Raw genomic sequence first — 20,249 nt, forward strand, 5'->3', positions numbered from 1 at the left:
TTTTCAGGTGACATGTGTCCATGCCGTACTGACGATATCAGGGCGCACGTGTGTCACAGGGAAGGTGTCGGGCAGGGAGCAGAGGACAGAATCCTGCATTTCGCTGTGTGGAGCTGCAGAATCGCTCCCTGCCTGGCATGCTGCTTGTGATAAGGGCAATCTAGCCAAGGACCCCCCCCACCTAGAGCCTCGAGTTCAAGACAACAGGTCAGATTGTCCACATTATTAACTGGCCAACATGGGCCCTCTGTACCTCTCTGCCCCAGTGCGGCTGCACTGGTGCTTTGTCCGCCAGTGCTTAGTCCTCCAGTCAGTCACCTGCTGATAAAACACTGATTTTTTTTTTTTTTTGCTGACAGATTCCCTTTGAAAAGAAACATAACTAAATACCGAGGGGAGCAAAAAGAATAAAATAAAACAATAAACTCGTCAATTTTGACCTAGTGGTAGGTCCCCTTTAAAGGAACCTGTCCTGTGTATAGTGGCAGGATTTATGATTTTATGACATGAATAATATATATGCAGAATATCTATATCTAACGTCTTCAGTTGCTGTATTTTCATCAGTTGCCTTGATTTTTTTTTTTTTTCTCTTCTCAGGTGACACCGTCTATTTATCTGGGATTGATATGATACAAGGAACACCAGTACTAGATATAAAACCTTATATTGCGGAGTACGATTCACCACAATCTTCAATTTCTCCAACAGAGTTTCTACAAAATGATGTTTCCAGTGCAGTGTTACAGACAGATAATTCTGAGCAACGGAAGGAAACAACTGTTCAGGATAACAATAGATCTTTATTGGGCACGGAAGACAAATCTGCAGATAAATCTGATCTATCTGACATGAAAGAGGGGTTACTTGAAGATATAACACAAGAAGTAACCACAGCCAATACAAATGAACCAATTCTTGTTGCTAGATCTCTGCAGGCAATTTCATCCAAACCGCTTGTAGAGGACATCAAGACAATGAAACGTTCTAATGGAACCACAAGCTTAAGTAACGGCAAAGACAAACCCAGCACCAGTAACAGTTCTGTCCCGAAATGGGTAACAGACTCGCCCGTGCCCAATTTATCAGTTAGATTTACTCCTCACTCAGAAAAAGAATTGCGACGGTTCAAATCACCAAGTGAATTGGGTACGATGCACAGATTTTAGTGTGTTCTGTTGTTCTTTGATTATATTAATAGAATTCATAGTGTATGCACCCAAAAAAACAGTGCAGAACTGTGTGCTACAAAGCTGCTATTGCAATGAAGTCTGTACTGTCTACATTGTTTTCAAGAATACTTGATACCCTACTGCATTACCACAGGAAAGTAGATGATGTATATTTCAAGATAATGTAATTGAGTCTTGCACAATATTAATTTTTACACATAAGTTTGGACCACTTATAAGTGTTCTTATAATTTGAAAGTCAGCTCAACAATTGCCGGAACACCTGTAGTCAAAGCCCGGTATCATCACATGGAATAGCCCATAGTGAAATCCCCATAGGAAATTTCCAAATAGATGGAAAGTTCAACAAAGAAAAAAGTTCTTGTTAAAACTTTACATTTATTAAAGTTAGTTAAAAAAAAATGCTTTTAGTGTAAAAAAACATGGGCATCAGACTTGGGTGTTTCGGCATGAAGCCTTAATCATAGTCAATAATTTGTGTATCTACCGTGTTTTTCGGATTATAAGACGCACCTCAAATTCAGAGTAATAAAGGGTAAAAAAAAGGGGGTCCATCTTATAATACAGAGGGGATGGCAGCGGTGGTGGAGCGGAGTCACAGGAGGCAGGGGCAGTGGGTGTCCTAGAAACTGTCGACTGCTGGGGCAGCTGTGCTGGGACTTGGGCTGGGGCAGCTGTGTGGCGGCTGCGGGCGATGAGGGCTGCAAAGAAATGGTGACCAGAGTCACCGCAGATTCAGCTTACTGGCAAGCCGAGATATCGTATGCGCAAGGGCCACGTCCGGGCTCCATTTTCGTTAAGTGCGCTGCTGGGAGTTCAAGGGGCCAGAGGCGGCGCATGCGCAGATGAGCGCTCCATTTGCAAACGCTCCAACTTCGAGCAGCATTATTTGAAGTCCTCACCGCCCACCCTGCAGCACCAGCTGCCGCAGACCCTTGCACAGCCGCCCCAGCCTCCGCAGACCCCACAGAGCCGCTGCAGCACCAGCCCAGCCATGAAAAAAGAGCAACTAACCTGTAGATGTGTTAATCTGCAATTTTGTAGCATTTGGGACCTACTGAGCACCTTCACTCTGAAACCAGCTGCTGGGAGGAAAAGAAGTTTAATTCTCCTAGCAATGTTTTGTTTGAGCTTCTGCTCTATGCATCGAGAGCGGCTGTAACCACGCCTTTGACACTGACAGCTTGCTCCGCATTAGAACCTGCTGTCAGTAAGTGTGGGGGGGGCGTGGTTATAGCCATTGCTTTTTATACACAGCGTAGTGCCTGTGCCAGCACTGCCCCTATGACTGAAACCTGAACGCTGCCGGGTGGAAAAGTGCAGTTTCCAAATGCTATTAACCTGCCTATTAACCCCATACAGTTGTGCTCAAAAGTTTACATACCCTGCAGATTTTTTTTTTGCTTTCTTGGCATTTTTTACAGAATATGAATAACACACAAACTTTTTTTTTTTTCCACTCATGATTAGTGGTTAGGTGAAGCCACTTATTGTCAATCTAGTATGTTTTCTCTTTTTAAATCATAATGACAACCAAAAACATCCAAATTATCCTCATGAAAAGTTCACATACCGCAGTTCTTAATACTGTGTATTGCCCCCTCTTACATTAATGACACCTTGATGTCTTTTGTGGTAGTTGTGGATGAGGCTCTTCATTTTCTGAGATAGTAAAGCTGCCCCTTCTTCTTGGCAAAAAGCCTCCAGTTCCTGTAAATCCCTGGGCTTTTTTGCATGAAGTGCGTGCTTGAGTTCTCCCTAGAGTGGCTCAATGATATTGAGGTTAGGAGACTGAGATGGCCACTCTAGAACCTTTACTTTGTTCTGCCATAGCCAATGACAGGTCGACTTGACCTTGTGATTTGGATCCTTGTCATGTTGGAACGTCCAAGTACGTCCCATGCGCAGCTTCCGGGCTGATGAATTCAAATTTGTCTCCAGTATTTGCTCGTAACGGGCTGCATTCATCTTTCCTTCAACTTTGACCAAGTTTCCTGTGCCTTTTTAGCTCACACATCCCCACCCACATCATCAGTGATACACCTCCGTAGGAATGGTGTTCCTTTCATTATAGGCCTTGTTGACACCTCTCCAAATGTAACGTTTATGGTTGTAGCCAAAAAGTTTGATTTTGGGCTTATCACTTCAAATTACCTTATTCCAGAAGTTTGGAGACTTGTCTCTATGCTGTTTGGCATATTGTAGGCGTGTTACTTTGTGGCATTTGCGTAGTAATGGCTTTCTTCTGGCGACTCGACCATGTAGCCCATTTTTCTTCAAGTGCCTCCTTATTGCGCTAGTTTTCAGTGAGTCCTGTATTTCAGCTGATGTTACTTGTGGGTTTTTCTTTGCATCCTGAACAATTTTACTGACAGTTGTGGCTGAAATTTTTGTTGGTCTGCCTGATCGTGGTTTGGTTTTTAGAGGCCCTGATTTTCTATTTTTTAATCAGTTTGGACACTGCTGACTGGCATTATCAATTCCTTGGATATTTTTTTTGTATCCCTTTCCTGTTTTATACAGTTCAACTATCTTTACCCGTAGATCTGTTGACAATTCTTTTGCCTTCCCCATGACTCACAATCCAGAAATTTCAGTGGCTGGATGAAAGATGTGAGAGTCTGTCTGGACCCCAGAAACTCACTCAGCTTTTATGCACACACTGATTACAAGCAAACAGGTCACAGGTGAGGATGTTACCTTTTATTATCCATTCAAATCAATTTGTGTTAACTCCTGTGCATATTATCAGACCAAAATCAGCAGGGTATGTGAACTTTTGATCAGGGTCATTTGAATGTTTTTGGTTGTCATTATGATTTCCAAAGAGAAAACACACTAGTTTGACAATAAATGGCTTAACCCAACTACTAACCATGAGTGGGGAAAAAAAAAAAAGATTATTTTTCATATTCTTCGAAAAAAGTCAAAGCAAAAAAATCTGCCAGGGTATGTAAACGTTTGAGCACAACTGTATATGCAGGTTAATAGCATTTTTTTCCTGTGACTGTCTCCCTTTTAACGTCTATTCATCCTGTAATTTCCATATTTCCACAACGTTTCCTTCTTGGTGTTATTTTAAGTTTGAGTGTATTAATGTCATAATGTTCTGTATCTCTGTAGGGATGAGAACTTACACTTTATTTTTACAGAGGTTCTAGTCATGTACGTCCATTAACTCAACTGTTGAAATGAAGGCTTATTTTTTAACGGGGGTTGTCCAGTCAAAGTAGGGATTACCTATCCATGAGAGGTCGTTAATATCAGAACAGTGCAGGGTCCAACACCTGGAAACTCCGGCAATCTGCTCCCACCAGATTGAAGCACTTTTCAGCATACTATTGAAACGCCAAAGCTGAGACTTTCCTCTAACCCTTAGGCTATGTGCGCACTAGGACGTTTTTGCACTTCTCAAAAACGCTGCGTTTTTGGCTGCAAAAAATGCAGTGGTAAAAATGCTCGCGTTTTTACAACGTTTCGCTGCATTTTGCTGACGTTTTCCAATGCATTGCATGGGTGAAAAACACTGTAAAATGCAGGAAGGAATTGACATGTCTTTTTCTTTTTATTTTTTTTATTTTTTTTTGCTCAAAAACGCAGCTAAAAAAAAAAAGCTGTGTGCGGACAGCAAAAATGAAAAGTCAGACTTTGCTGGGGAAGCAAAGTCATACAGTTTTGAGCCCAAACACGCTCAGTGCGCACATAGCCTTAGGCTGCGTGCCCACGATCAGTGTTTGCAGCGTTTTGGGGGCAGCATATGTTAGCTTTATCTAAAACGCTGCGCTGTACAGCTCAAGCATAGTGGATGGGATTTCTAGAAATAACACGCCCACAATGCTTGTTTTTCCGCAGCAAACACTGACCTGCGGAGCGTCTTTCCAGACTGCAGCATGTCAATTGTTTGCTGCAGATTCGCATGCGTCATCCGTAAGTAGAACACAAGCAGGAGACTGCAGTGCACTGATCCCTGATCATGGGTACAAGCAGCTGCAGTCTCCTGCGTTCTCCTACGGAGGAGACTCACGGCCTCGCAGGTCATGACTTATGACCCCCTGTGTCCAGGACGTAGTGAGTCCTGATCATGGGCACATACCCTTAGACCATTGTCTCAAGGTTGTCCTGGTCAAACAGTTTAACCCTGACATATGCATGAAAAACTTAACACACAGCTACATATTTTTCTTTGTTTGAATGTTGTAAAACAACCAAAAAGTAACAGGCTATATCTATATCTCTTTTTGGTGTGTTTTTTTTTTTCTTTTTTATAAATTGGGATTGTACAGACCTTAGGAGATGCTGGAGTAGTCTGTATTATGTTTTGGGACTGCAGAAGTGTTTTTTTTTTTTTTTTTTCTTTTTCATACAAGATAGTCTACATGTGTGAGGAGGGGACTTTAACTTCTTCCAACATGCACATCACATACTTCATGTTGATTTATAGAGTGGGCTCAGAAACTGCTTCCACGTATCTGTAACTGCAGAGGAGAGCTGAGCTAGGTCAGACCATAGAAAGTTACGTTAACCCTTTACGGGGAGATCACAGGACAATGAAGGACTGTTAAGTGAATATATATATATATATATATATATATATATATATATATATATATATATATATATATATATATATATATTACATACATACATACATAGTCCAGTGGAGGTGCGGGCCGCTCTGGAGAGGTGCTGGGGGGGGGGCTGGTGGGGGCAGGTGAAGCTGCGGGCGGCAGCGTTGGATCTCCTGCTCCCGCTCATATAATATGCACAGCCGCTGTCCATCAGCAGCGTGGTGCTGAAACTGCATTGTGCTGATGGGCTGGGGCATATTATATCTGCCTGTGCTTACCTTTGATCGCACATGCCCCCCTGTGTTAGATATGGCCCCCATGCTGCTGCCCATAGTAAAATAATAAACTCTTTACTCACCACCTCCAGCGTGTCTGCCCGGTCTCCCTCCTGCCACTGTGATCATGCACGCAGAGATATATCTCTGCTGTCCCAATCACATGACTGGCACTAGAACCAGGAAGTAGTTAGTGCAGGAGACAGGAGGAGCTCAACCCCGAGGAGGGAGACACGAGACAGGACAGTGTTGCAGAAGGTAAGGAAAGAGTTTATATTACTAAAAGCAGCAACATGGGGGCGATATCTAACTGAGGGTGATGTGTGCCAGCCACAGTGGGCCGTGTGCCAGCCACAGTGGGCCGTGTTCCAGCCACAGGGGGCTATGTGCAGCAATAGGGGGCTATGTGCAGCAATAGGGGGCTATGTGCAGCAATAGGGGGCTATGTGCAGCAATAGGGGGCCCGTGTGCCAGCCACAGTGGGGCCTGTGTGCCAGCCACAGTGGAAATGTGGCATCACTGGGGGACGTGTTCAATATAAGGCGGCCATATCCAGATTAAGAGGGCTAATTTTAGGATGAGGGGGCTATGAGGGACATATACCCTATATTATTTGTTAGACGGACACTGGCATTATAAGACGGACCCCATTTTTTAAAAAATTCTCTTCCTTCACCAAATTTGGGGGTTGCGTCTTATAAAGCGAAAAATACGGTATATATAATGTGTATGTATGTATATGTATATATGTGTCTGTGTGTGTGTGTATATGTATATATATATGTGTATGTATATGTATATGTATATGTATATATATAATATATATATAATTAGATTATTTAGAATAATATCGCAAATTATCTGTAAATAAAGTGTCTGCAAAAGTATTGATACGTGACATTATGTATTTAAATAGTACCCTTTTAAATAAAAGGGATTGACAAGGACATAGATATTGGCAACCTATCCTTAGCATTGGTCATAAATATCAGATCGGTGGGAATGCGACAGTGTACGTGACAGTGCAGTGGTCCTTCTTTGGTACTGCAGCTCGGATCATATTGAAGACAATGGAACCTTAGTACCTGAAAACCTCCACTACACAGTGTACGGAGCTGTGCTGTCCTGCTTGTGTAAACCATTTTACTTCTGGCTGTCACAAGACCTACAAACATGTGGAAAGGGTCTGGCCCCTATCGATCTGATGTTGGTGAACCATACTAGGTAATCCATATAGGATGAATTCTGCAAGACTGAAGTAGGGATGACTTATCCATAGGATAGGTCATTGATATAAAATTAATGGGTGCAGTTTTCAGCTGATCTGTAAGGATGCCATTTGTTGGACTCTATAATCTTAAATTGATCTATCTATAGGATAGATCATCAATATTTCAGTCCCGGAAACCCTTTAAAGTTGTCCCAACTGTTATCTGCAGCTGTATATGCCCATCCAGAAACAAAAATATACAGCCAATTCTAAAACCGTAATGTGGATTTACAGAAGTAGAAAAATAGAATTGCACATAATGCAAAGTGAATCCATATTTCTGAAGCGAGTGTTTAAAAGATGCATCTGAGTTATCACATTGACTCTGTTTTCCTCTTTCCTTAGGAGAACCATCATTCTGCTTTTTTCAGTCTTTTGCAGAGGCAAAATATGCAATAGTTAAAGTCCTCTCTGCTGACCCTCGATCAGTCTACAGGAGAAACAATTGTCTGGATCGTCTCTTTTACTTTAGTCTTGATACCATTCACATCACCGTCTGGTTTGGAGATGGATTTGCCGAAGTGCTTCATATACAACCTGTTGCACCGCAGTCTAAGCGCTGATTGAGTGGTCGAAGAACTTCATTTTTTTTTTTTTTTTTTTTTTAGGTTGTTTTGTTTCTTGTTCTCCACTTACTGACTGCTTCTTCTGAAAGCCCTATTTTCTTAGTTGGTGTGAGGGTACCAACTCAATTCTGTTTATATACGCTGTTTGTAGATGTGTCCTGTATACAGGACTTGATGAAACCCAGAAGTTTTAAAGAGAGCTGTTAATGTTTTCTAAAAGTCCTTGGGCTAATCTGTGGCAGCAGCAATCATGTCAGCAAAATGCACGAGTTTATTATGAGTATTCACAGTATGAGACTCAGGACTATATTTTAAGACGTTTTAGCACATTTATACTATGATTGTAAATTAAAACTTTTTATGATTGTACATTTGATTTGTCTCTCCGTTCATATAGTTACAACTAGAAGGTGGCCCGATTTCTAACGCATCGGGTATTCTAGAATTCATTGTGTAGTTACTGTATGATTTTTGTTATTTATATATATATATTATATATATAAAATTATATATATAATAGATGTTGTCTGTAGTTGCCAAGTATTTGTGTAGGGGCTGTAAATGTTCTGGGTGTTATCTGGGTGGGGGTGTGTGGGAGCGGTGTTGTTTGTGTGTTGCGTTGTTTGTGGAGCGCTGTGTGTCTGCAGCATTGTGTGTGTCTGGTGCTGTATGTGTTGCACGGTTTGTGTGGGTGTTGGGGGGAGGTATGTTTTTTTTGTGTGTGTGTGTGTGTGTGTGTGTGTGTTGGAGGAGTAGTCCTGGAGGGAGAGGAGTATAATAGTAGGAATAGTCCTAGGGGGAGAGGAGTATAATAGGGGGAGTAGTCCTGGGGGGAGAAGAGTCTAATAGGAGGAATAGTCCTGCGGGGATAGGAGGATAATAGGAGTAGTCGTCCTGGGGGTGAGGAGTCTAATAGGAGGAGTAGACCTGGGGGGAGAAAGGAGGATAATAGGAGTAGTCCTGGGGGGAGAGGTGGATAATAGGAGTAGTCCTGGGGGGAGAGGAGGATAATAGGAGTAGTCCTGGGGAGAGAGGAGAATAATAGGAGGAATAGTCCTGCGGGGATAGGAGGATAATAGGAGTAGTCGTCCTGGGGGTGAGGAGTCTAATAGGAGGAGTAGACCTGGGGGGAGAAAGGAGGATAATAGGAGTAGTCCTGGGGGGAGAGGTGGATAATAGGAGTAGTCCTGGGGGGAGAGGAGGATAATAGGAGTAGTCCTGGGGAGAGAGGAGAATAATAGGAGGAGGAGTCCTGGGGGGAGAGGAGGATAATAGGAGGAGTAGTCCTGAAGGTGAGGAGTATAATAGGAGTAGTAGTCCTGGGGAGAGAGGAGGATAATAGGAGAAGTAGTCCTGGGGAAGTGGAGCATAATGGGAGGAGTAGTCCTGGGGGGAGGTGTATAGGTGCCCAATGTGTGTGGGGAGCGTGGCCGAGCGGGGAGGCGTGGCCGAGCGTGTGGGGGCGTGGTCCAGCATGTGGGGGCATGGCCGAGTGGGGCAGCGTGTGGGGGGCGTGGCCGCGGGGCAGAGTGTGGGGGGGCGGGGCCGAGTGGGGGGCATGGCCGAGCGGGCAGAGTGTGGGGGGGCGTGGCCGAGGGGGCAGAGGCCGAGCAGGGTGCGTGGCCGAGCGGTGGCGTGGCCGAGCGGGGGGGGGCGTGGCCGAGCGGGGCAACTATGCAAAGTGGTTTCCAGTTACCTTATGTGTATCATTGTTATCAGCGTACGTGTGCCAGGAGTCGGGGTATGCTAGTAAGCATGGTACACATCAGGTAAGTATTCAAAGCGACAGTGCTGGGTCACTTGTTGGTCTCCTGCTGTGCAGCACACATCAGCGTGTGACAGCAGGAGACCAACGATCTGAATGGGCAGGGAGCCGGCATACGCTGGTAACCATGCTACACAATATTACCTGATGTGTACCATGGTTACCAGCGTACTCCGCACGCACGGGAGCCCACACCAGCGTACGCCGGCAACCCCAGCAATGCAAGGGTATGTGTCGGCTGGGTTGCCGGCGTACGCTGGTGTGGGCTCCTGGGGTGCAGCACTCACCTGGGAGTCGGGGCTCCGTGTCGGTTCGGGGAATGCGTGCGGGGGGCGGGGCCAGGGCGAGCGTGCAATGCGTGTGGGCGGCGGGGCGTGGCCGAGTTGCCAATGCGTGCAGGGGGCCAGGGTGAGAGGCCAATCCGTGGGGGGGGCGGAACCTGGGCGAGCGGCCAATCCGTACTGGGGGCGGAGCGGAGGCGAGCGGCCAATGAGACGCTTGTCACGGTAACGACAGAATTTTGGAGCAAGACAGACAGACAGAATAAGGCAAATATATATATACTAGAAGGTGGCCCGATTCTACGCATCGGGTATTCTAGAATTTACGTATTGTGTAGTTCATGTATGATTTTTGTTATATATATATATATAGATATAGATATAGATATAGATATATATATATATATATATAGATGTTGTTGTGTGTAGTTACCAAGTGTTTGTGTAGGGCGCTGTACATGTTCTGAGTGTCGCGGGGGGTGAGAGCGGTGTTGTATGTGTGTTGCGTGTGTTGCGTTGTTTGTGGAGCGCTGTGTGTCTGTAGCGTTGTGTGTGTGTGTGTGTGTGTGTGTGTTGTGCGGTTTGTGTGTGTGTGGTGTGTTTTGGGGGGAGGTATGTTTTGAGCAATGTGTGTGTTGTGCAGTATGTGCGTATATTTGTGTGTGCAGCGTTGTGTGTGTGTGGGTGTCTGTGTAGGGCGTTGTTTGTGATTCCTAGTGTGTGTGTGTTGTGCAGTGCGCGTGTGTGTGTGTGTTGGGGGGAGGTGTGCACCTCCCATCGTGCTCCATCCCCCATGCTGCGCACCGCCCATCGTGCTGCATCCCTCATGCTGCGCACTCCCAAACGTGCTCCATCCGCCATGCTGCGCACTCCCAAACGTGGTCCATCCGCCATGCTGCGCACTCCCAAACGTGCTCCATCCGCCATACTGCGCACTCCCCATCGTGCTGCATCCCCCATGCTGCGCACTCCCAAACGTGCTCCATCCGCCATGCTGCGCACTCCCCATCGTGCTCTATCCGCCATGCTGCACACTCCCAAACGTGCTCCATCCGCCATGCTGCGCACTCCCAAACGTGCTCCATCCGCCATGCTGCGCACCCCCTATCATGCTCCATCCGCCATGCTGCGCACTCCCAAACGTGCTCCACCCGCCATGCTGCGCACTCCCAAACGTGGTCCATCCGCCATGCTGCGCACTCCCAAACGTGGTCCATCCGCCATGCTGCGCACTCCCAAACGTGCTCCATCCGCCATGCTGCGCACTTCCAAACGTGCTCCATCCGCCATGCTGCGCACTCCCCATCGTGCTCCATCCGCCATACTGCGCACTCCCCATCGTGCACCATCCGGCATGCTGCGCACTCCCAAACGTGCTCCATCCGCCATGCTGCGCACTCTCAAACGTGCTCCATCCGCCATGCTGCGCACTCCCAAACGTGCTCCATCCGCCATGCTGCGCACTCCCAAACGTGCTCCATCCGCCATGCTGCGCACTCCCAAACGTGCTCCATCCGCCATGCTGCGCACTCCCAAACGTGGTCCATCCGCCATGCTGCGCACTCCCAAACGTGCTCCATCCGCCATGCTGCGCACTCCCAAACGTGCTCCATCCGCCATACTGCGCACTCCCAAACGTGCTCCATCCGCCATACTGCGCACTCCCCATCGTGCACCATCCGGCATGCTGCGCACTCCCAAACGTGCGCCATCCGTCATGCTGCGCACTCCCAAACGTGCTCCATCCGTCATGCTGCGCACTCCCAAACGTGCTCCATCCGCCATGCTGCGCACTCCCAAACGTGCTCCATCCGCCATGCTGCGCACCCCCCATCATGCTCCATCCGCTTGGGAGTGCGCAGCATGCCGGATGGTGCACGATGGGGAGTGCGCAGTATGGCGGATGGAGCACGTTTGGGAGTGCGCAGTATGGCGGATGGAGCACGTTTGGGAGTGCGCAGCATGGCGGATGGACCACGTTTGGGAGTGCGCAGCATGGCGGATGGACCACGTTTGGGAGTGCGCAGCATGGGGGATGCAGCACGATGGGGAGTGCGCAGTATGCCGGATGGAGCACGTTTGGGAGTGCGCAGTATGCCGGATGGAGCACGTTTGGGAGTGCGCAGTATGCCGGATGGAGCACGTTTGGGAGTGCGCAGCATGGCGGATGGAGCACGTTTGGGAGTGCGCAGCATGGCGGATGGACCACGTTTGGGAGTGCGCAGCATGGCGGATGGACCACGTTTGGGAGTGCGCAGCATGGGGGATGCAGCACGATGGGGAGTGCGCAGTATGGCGGATGGAGCACGTTTGCTCAGCCTCTCTCCTTCCAGCCTCCCTCAGCATCAGCCACCCCCTCCCAGCCTTCCCCAAGATCAGCCTCTCTGCTCCCAGCCTCCTCCAGCACGCCGTGCTCCTCTGCCGACACTCACCCACACCCGATCGCATCCACTCACCCACACAACCGATCGCATCCACTCACCCACACAACCGATCGCATCCACTCACCCACACAACCGATCGCATCCACTCACCCACACAACCGATCGCATCCACTCACACACACAACCGATCGCATCCACTCACACACACAACCGATCGCATCCACTCACACACACCCGATCGCATCCACTCACACACACCCGATCGCATCCACTCACACACACCCGATCGCATCCACTCACACACACCCGATCGCATCCACTCACACACACCCGATCGCATCCACTCACACACACAGACACTGACGATATTGCACATACGCGCTGATACTCACAACTTCCGGGGATATCACATGCTTCTGGCCATGTGATCCTCCGTCAGGTCCTGGAAGCTCACAGCACAATATCGCCGCCGAGAAGCAAGCGATATCCCAGGATGTTGTGAGTATTTGGATGCGATGTGATGTGTGTGTGTGAGTGAGTGTGATCTGATTTGTGTGTGTGTGTGTGCTGTTATGTTATGTATGTTCCGCAGCTGCAGGACCTTGATGTGTGGATGCGATGTGAGGTGTGTATGAGAGTGAGTGTGAGCCGGTGTACACTGGTAACTATGATACACATCGGGTAACTAAGGGACCTTAGTTACCCGATGTGTATAATGGTTACCAGCTTTCACGGCCTCCGTTAAGATCCCAGCATCGCAAGGTTATGTCTGGCGCTGCCGGGATCCTGACGGAGCCGGTGTAGAAGCAAGCGATATCCCAGCATGTTGTGATGTGTGGATGTGATGTGTGGATGTGATGTGTGGATGTGATGTGTGGATGTGATGTGTGGATGTGATGTGTGGATGTGATGTGTGGATGTGATGTGTGGATGTGATGTGTGGATGTGATGTGTGGATGTGATGTGTGGATGTGATGTGTGGATGTGATGTGTGGATGTGATGTGTGGATGTGATGTGTGGATGTGATGTGTGGATGTGATGTGTGGATGTGATGTGTGGATGTGATGTGTGGATGTGATGTGTGGATGTGATGTGTGCATGTGATGTGTGCATGTGATGTGTGCATGTGATGTGTGGATGTGATGTGTGGATGTGATGTGTGGATGTGATGTGTGGATGTGATGTGTGGATGTGATGTGTGGATGTGATGTGTGGATGTGATGTGTGGATGTGATGTGTGGATGTGATGTGTGGATGTGATGTGTGGATGTGATGTGTGGATGTGATGTGTGGATGTGATGTGTGGATGTGATGTGTGGATGTGATGTGTGGATGTGATGTGTGGATGTGATGTGTGGATGTGATGTGTGGATGTGATGTGTGGATGTGATGTGTGGATGTGATGTGTGGATGTGATGTGTGGATGTGATCTGATGTGTGTGTGTACTCACCTGGGAATCGGAGCCCCGTGTCAGTTGGGCCACAGCGAGCGTGCATTGCGTGAGGGGGGCGGGGCCTGCAGAGAGCCGGGGCGAGAGGCCAATCCGTGTGGGGGGCGGGGCCATGGCGAGCCCAGCGGCCAATCAGCTTTGTGTCCCGTAAGGACACAATTTCGGAGCATGACAGACAGACAGACAGACAGACAGAATAAGGCAATTATATATATAGATTTATATATATATATATATATATATATAAAATTATAGATATGTTGACGTTTTGGATACTATTACAGTAATACAAAAAAAGCATAAAGTTTTACAATGGGAAGTTTCATGCACATTTGAATAATTTTGGAATATCCTATATATCCGGGCTGCAGAAAATCTACTACCGGTAGCTAGAAATCTACCCTGGCAAACATAATTTGCTGTTGGCCCATCAGGCATTGTCTGGATACCAGGTTACATATTGCTTGTACTAGTCAAACGCATACCACCATATAGTGACAGTACTGAATGCCCCTCCTCGTGCTGTAGACCAGGGGTCTCAAACCCAGCTGGGTATATGGGCCCCATGTAGAAAAAATAATAATTTGGGGGGCTGCATTCTTTGCGTTTTTAGTGGTACCAGTTATTTCCCTCTACAACTTTGGATAACTGTTTTTGAACAGATTTTGCTGGTCTATGATAACAAATATGCACTTTTTGTGTGTGTATAAAATATATATATATCTGTGTATATATACACGTGTGTGGGCATGTATATATAAGTGTGTGATAATAATATATATACTGTGTGTATATGTGTGTTGTGTGTGTATATATATGTATGTATAGATTTTTTTTTATTTATTTTTTTCCCACATTTTGTCCCCTTTTTGTGTAAGTAATATTGCAATTAGCAACATGTAGTAATTCTGGCCAACATCTTGTAGTAATTTTTCCATCCTAGTTCTCATCTTTTAGTAATGTTCCCCATCCTGTAATCATGTGCTCATCCTTGTCCCCTGGCAGTAATGTGCTCATCCTGGTCTCCCGGTAGTAATGTGCCCATCCTGGTCCTCATCTTGTAGTAATGTGCCCCATCATTGTCCTCTTTTACAAATGTGCCAATGCTGGTGCTCTACTTGTAGTAATGTCCCCTTTCATGGCCCTCTTCTTGTAGCAATGTGTCCTGTAGTAGTCTCGCCTATTGTGCCATTCTACACGCACGCACACACCTACCTCTGGGGGCATACAGCACTGGGGTGGGAGAGAGACAGTTCTGGGGGTATACAGGCAGTGCTAAGGTTGGGGGGGCAGCCAGTTCTTGGGAGGTATTCAGGCAGCGCTGGGATTAGGGAGGGGACACAGACAGTTCTGGGGGTTATACAGGCAGTTCCAGGGTTGAGGGGGACAGACAATTCTGTGGGGTATACAGGCAGCAGTGCAGTTGGGGGGACAGACAATGCTGGGGGTGGGTATACAGGCAGCGCCGTGGTTGAGGGGACAGACCGTTCTGGGGGGTATACAGGGAGCATTGCAGTTGGGGAGGGGAAAGACACTACTGGGGGGTATACAGGCAGCACTGGGGGTGTACAGGCAGCTTTGGGGTTGGGGGGAACAATACAGCTCAGTGGGATGTTGATGCTTCGAATCCTCTCCATCTGTGGGATGGGAGCTCAGCGTGCTAGCTCCGCCCACAGATGAGCTTGCCCTAGACGCAGCGCCCAGCAAAAAACAATACTTGTGCGAGTGCAATCCGATGTTTTATCGGATTGCACTTGTCTGTGTAAAAATGCCAGTGGGAGCGAGTCCTAATTCAGACACCTGTTTGTGGTTTTTTTTGTTGTTGTTGTTGCTGAACATAGCCAGCACTGTAGTGGACTCCTGCAGATCCAAAGTATAGAGGAAAAAAAATCATGTTATATGCTATGACTTTATGATATTTTTAGAAGATATATTCGAAAGAACTGCGGTTGATGTCACTCATGCTGCTGCTTCTATTACTGCTCCTGATGACTATTTCAATGAAGGAGTCCAATGGAGATATAGAGACAGTTGTGATTGAAGAAGCAGGGCACCGGGAACATACGAAATGTGGCAGTGTGATAGAAGCTGGTGCCATTTCTCCATTACGAAAACAGGATATTAGCAGGGGACAGCGGTGAAAGATGCCGCGATAAGTGAATGCAGCGCTACCTTTAATACTTCATTTGTGGAAAAAGAAGCAGTGGGCGTAACAGCAGCTCCAACCACCTGGTGACAATGTGTTTAAGTGCCATTGCAGACTTGACAAATTTTCAAAGGAAGGAAAATCTCTGAAGTAAATAGTGTGTGTGTATGTATGTATGTATGTAATATATATATATTTAATACTTTATTTTTATATTAATTATTTGTGACACCTGCTTTGGGAGCGATCTATAGTGTTCCACCCACATTCACCTCTACAGATGCTGCTTCTTTGGTTGAACTGGAGAATACTACAATTCCCAAAGTGCCTTGCAAATCTGGGGGAGGAGGAAACAGGACGGAGGGGTGGAAGGAAGCTGAGTCATCTTGGAGGCGGGAAGCTGCAACTCTGTGTGAGGAGAGACTGTCTAAGAAAGTGACAGGAGGCACCATTAGCAGGAGCTGCGGCCTTCCAGGTTTACCACGCCGAAGAAGGATTTTGCCTGCTGTACCAACTCCCTCCCAGACATTGAATCCAGACGCCCCAGTGTGGAATAGTCTGAGAGAACAGACCTGCTGCAGACAGAAGTGAGTAGGACATTGCTGTGACTTGTAGTTCTACAGTTTGAGAAGTGTGCTGGAGCAAATTACAAGGCCTTGCTAGAGAGGACTTTTGACTGCACTAACTGGGAGTTTGTATAGCACCAGCCCTGGGGAAATACTGCCTTCATTACTTTAAGTGCACCAACGTACTGCAAGCGCGCCAACATCCGCGGCAACTGGGGCCCCAATTTGGGACTGTGTCAATTGTGAGGCTGCAGCTGTTAGTTGGTAGATTGTAAGTAGTCAGCAGAGTGTGTGGTGTAGGTTAAAGAGGAAGCATTACCCCTAACCTTCAGGTCTATTACAAAGAGCCCCTCCTGCATTTTTGTAGAATACTGCATAACAATACCTGTCGTTTCACTGTTATTTGCTTGTTCCCTGCAATTACCATTGTCATCCTCCTGCAAATAAACCTGTTAAGATTTCTAACCTCAGTTATTGTGAGTGTGTACGGAGCGTGGGTAGGGGTTTCCCGAGTCGACCCCTAGCAGAAGACAAAGACCCTTCTGCATTCCACTAGAGCTCCTAGCAAGATTCGGGTGGAGGCACTGCGTCATATCAAGGTGAGAACTACCGAACACCCTGCCCCAGCGGCAAATTAAAGGGGTGTTACAGTGGAGGCACTGCTGAGATCGATCAAGACAGGTATCGTTGACATGGAGGCTTTAACTGAAGCACAGGTGTCCACATGGTGTGGGGAAAGAAGTATACTTGAAGAACACAGTTTTGCAGTATGCGGTGAACTCTCCAAGGTACCGGATGAAGAAGTACTGAAGATTGTGAACCAAGTTCATGGAGTTGTCCATCCCAGAGTGGTTGACAGAAGGACTGATGAAGGGAGTCCATTATCAGCAGCTCTAATCACTACTGAGGGGACACTAGATAAAGGGTACTTTCCATCTGTCATAGCTGTGCCATTAAAACATGGACCACATTGGAAGATCACCTGGCCTGTGAGGTCCGAAGCAGGGACATCATCTTCGGGTGCAAGTTCACAGCCTAGGAGATCTAGTCGATGTCTACCTTCCACTCCTACTCGGGACAAATCTGAAGAAACAATCATGATGGTTGACGTGGTAGTGGCAGCCATGGAGAAGTTAGTCACCCAGTTTACAAAATTACAACCTGAAGGGGCCTACCGTCGTCTGAGAACCTTCTCGGGTGTCACTCCTGTCCCAGCTGGTGAAGAAGGGTATGACACGTGGAGGGATGTTACTCTGCAATATCTGGAAGAATGGCAGTGTACTGATGCAGTGAAGAAGCAGAGAATTGTGGAGAGTCTGAAGGGGCCTGCTATGGAAGTGGTGCAGGCTGCTTGGAGAAGTCAGTCAGAGACAACTTCTAAAGATTACATGACTGCTCTTGAAGATGCTTTTGGATCCCCAGAGGATGCCACTGATCTCCTTTATCAACTCCGCACCACCTATCAAAACTCTGGTGAGAAGATGTCTGATTATCTTTATCGATTGGACAAATTGGTGTATAGGGTCGTATCCAAGGGGGGACTTAGGCCCGAACAAGTTGATCAGTGTCGTTTAGAACAAGTGCTCCGAGGAGCTCTGACTCACGATCCCATTGCTCAACGACTGAGGTGTTGCGACAAAGGGCAGATTCCCCGTTCTTTCCATCAGTTGCTTAAAGAAGTCAGACAAGAGGAAGCTCTCCTGGCCGCCAGAGAACAAGTGACCCAGCGAGTGGCTGCTGCCCCTGTACATCTTGAATCCAGCCATCGAGAGGGAGAGTTCTTGAAGGTCATTGAGAGGCAAGGGGAACAGCTGGCCCAACTTCTAGCTGCCCAGGCTCTGAAGGTTGACCAGCTAAAGCAAATTGTTGAGACAGCTGTCAAGAGTCAAAGACCGCCTTTGCAAGTGGCAAGTGATGACCACAGTCTGGTAGAAGATACAAAGCCAGAAGAATGTTTTGTCTGTGGGAGCACCCATCATATGGCTCGCCAGTGTCCGAAGAGGTGGAATTTGAAGAGATCTCGGGACCCCCCACCTAACAAGAAGGGGCAGACGGGAAACGGGAAAGGGGGCCAGTAGAGTCCTATACTGGCCCCCCTTCAAAATCAGAGGTATATTCTACTGCTCCATCTAACCCTGTCCAGTCAGAGCAATTTCCTAAAGGTCTCGTAGGACCAGCACCACATGTACCGGCCTGTATCAATGGGCAGCCATGCACTGTATTACTGGATAGTGGTTCACAAGTGTCCATCATTTTTGAGAAGTGGTACAGAAAATACTTGCCAGACGTGCCCTTGCAACCCCTATCTGGACTTGTAGTCTGGGGTTTGAGTGAAAAGTTACCCCTACAAAGGATACGTGGCTGTCACACTACGATTCCCAGAGACTATAGCTGGGGTGGAAAGAGAGGTTCCCATCATTGCATTAGTCTGTCCAGACACTGATGAAGACCGGGAAACAGTGCCTGCCATAGTAGGGACAAATGCCAACCTATTCCGTACTCTTGCTCAGTGGTGTCGCGAAATTGGAGGTAATAGATACTCGCAGGCCCTCACAATCCATCCTGTCTGTTTGGCTGCTTATGAGAAGAAAGAGGAAGAGGAAAGGAAGGAACTACGTCCTGAACATTTTGACCTCTGTTTTGAAGGTAGTGATCTGAAGAAGGAGGAAAAGCAGTCCGTGATAATTGGTATGATGAAGCGTGCCGGAACCTTCTCATTGGGTGATTGGGACCTGGGCCTTGCAAGAGGAGTGGAGCATCACATCCGGCTGATTGATGAGAAGCCATTTCGAGAAAGATCCCGACGATTAGCTCCCGCCGATGTGGAGGATGTTCGAAAGCATTTACGGGGTTTACTGGACACTGGAGTCATAATAGAGTCCAACAGCCCATACGCATCTCCGATAGTGATCGCTCGGAAGAAGAATGGAGCTATTAGGATGTGTGTGGATTATCGCACCCTGAACAAACGCACTGTGCCTGATCAGTATACTGTGCCCAAGATTGACGAAGCTTTAGATTGCCTGCAGGGAAGCCAGTGGTTTTCTGTGTTAGATCTTCGGAGTGGATATTACCAGATATCCATGAGCAAGGAGGATCAGGAGAAGACTGCTTTCATTTGCCCTATCTGTTTCTATGAGTTTCAACGGATGCCGCAAGGAGTGACCGGTGCCCCTGCTACTTTCCAGAGATGTATGGACAAGGTGATGGGAGACATGAACTTTCGTGAGGTCCTGGTTTACCTGGATGATCTGATTGTATTTGGCCACACCTTGGAAGAGCACAACCTGAGGTTATTTAAGGTGTTGGACCGGCTAGAGGAAGCTGGGTTAAAACTATCCCTCGACAAGTGCCTGTTCTGCCAGAAATCTGTGAAGTATGTAGGACACATTGTCAGCCGAGAAGGAATCTCCACGGATCCAGCCAAAATAGAAGCTGTGATGGAGTGGCCCAAACCCACCAAATTGGGGGAGCTTAGATCTTTTCTAGGTTTCAGCGGGTACTACAGAAGATTTGTGCCACAATATTCCAAGATCGCAAAGCCATTGACAGCCCTCACTCAAGGGTATCCCCCACCTCGAGGGACAGCTCGCTCCAAGAAACCTGCAACAAAAACCTACTTCAAGGTGAATGAGCCTTTCGGAGAGAGATGGACATCAGAGTGTGATGAAGCCTTTGAGAAACTCAAGTACTGCTTGACCCAGGCACCTGTACTGGCCTATGCAGACCCCAACAAGCCATACGTACTTCATGTGGATGCTTCTTTTGATGGACTTGGAGCAG

At 47.4% G+C, this 20,249-nt stretch overlaps 1 protein-coding gene across 1 annotated transcript in view; it reads left to right on the forward strand.

The window, feature by feature from the left end:
* TRMO (tRNA methyltransferase O) overlaps window positions 1–8,195 on the forward strand; it is a 60,760-nt gene extending 52,565 nt beyond the window's left edge. The window contains exons 5-6 of the mRNA XM_075338817.1: window positions 601–1,149; window positions 7,652–8,195. Of these exons, the coding sequence (XP_075194932.1) occupies window positions 601–1,149; window positions 7,652–7,869 (767 nt within the window). The 3' untranslated portion in view covers window positions 7,870–8,195. The remainder of the gene's footprint in view (window positions 1–600; window positions 1,150–7,651) is intronic.
* Window positions 8,196–20,249: the final 12,054 nt, after the last annotated feature.

This window comes from Anomaloglossus baeobatrachus, chromosome 1 (genome assembly GCF_048569485.1).
Source record: "Anomaloglossus baeobatrachus isolate aAnoBae1 chromosome 1, aAnoBae1.hap1, whole genome shotgun sequence".
NCBI lineage: Eukaryota > Metazoa > Chordata > Amphibia > Anura > Aromobatidae > Anomaloglossus > Anomaloglossus baeobatrachus.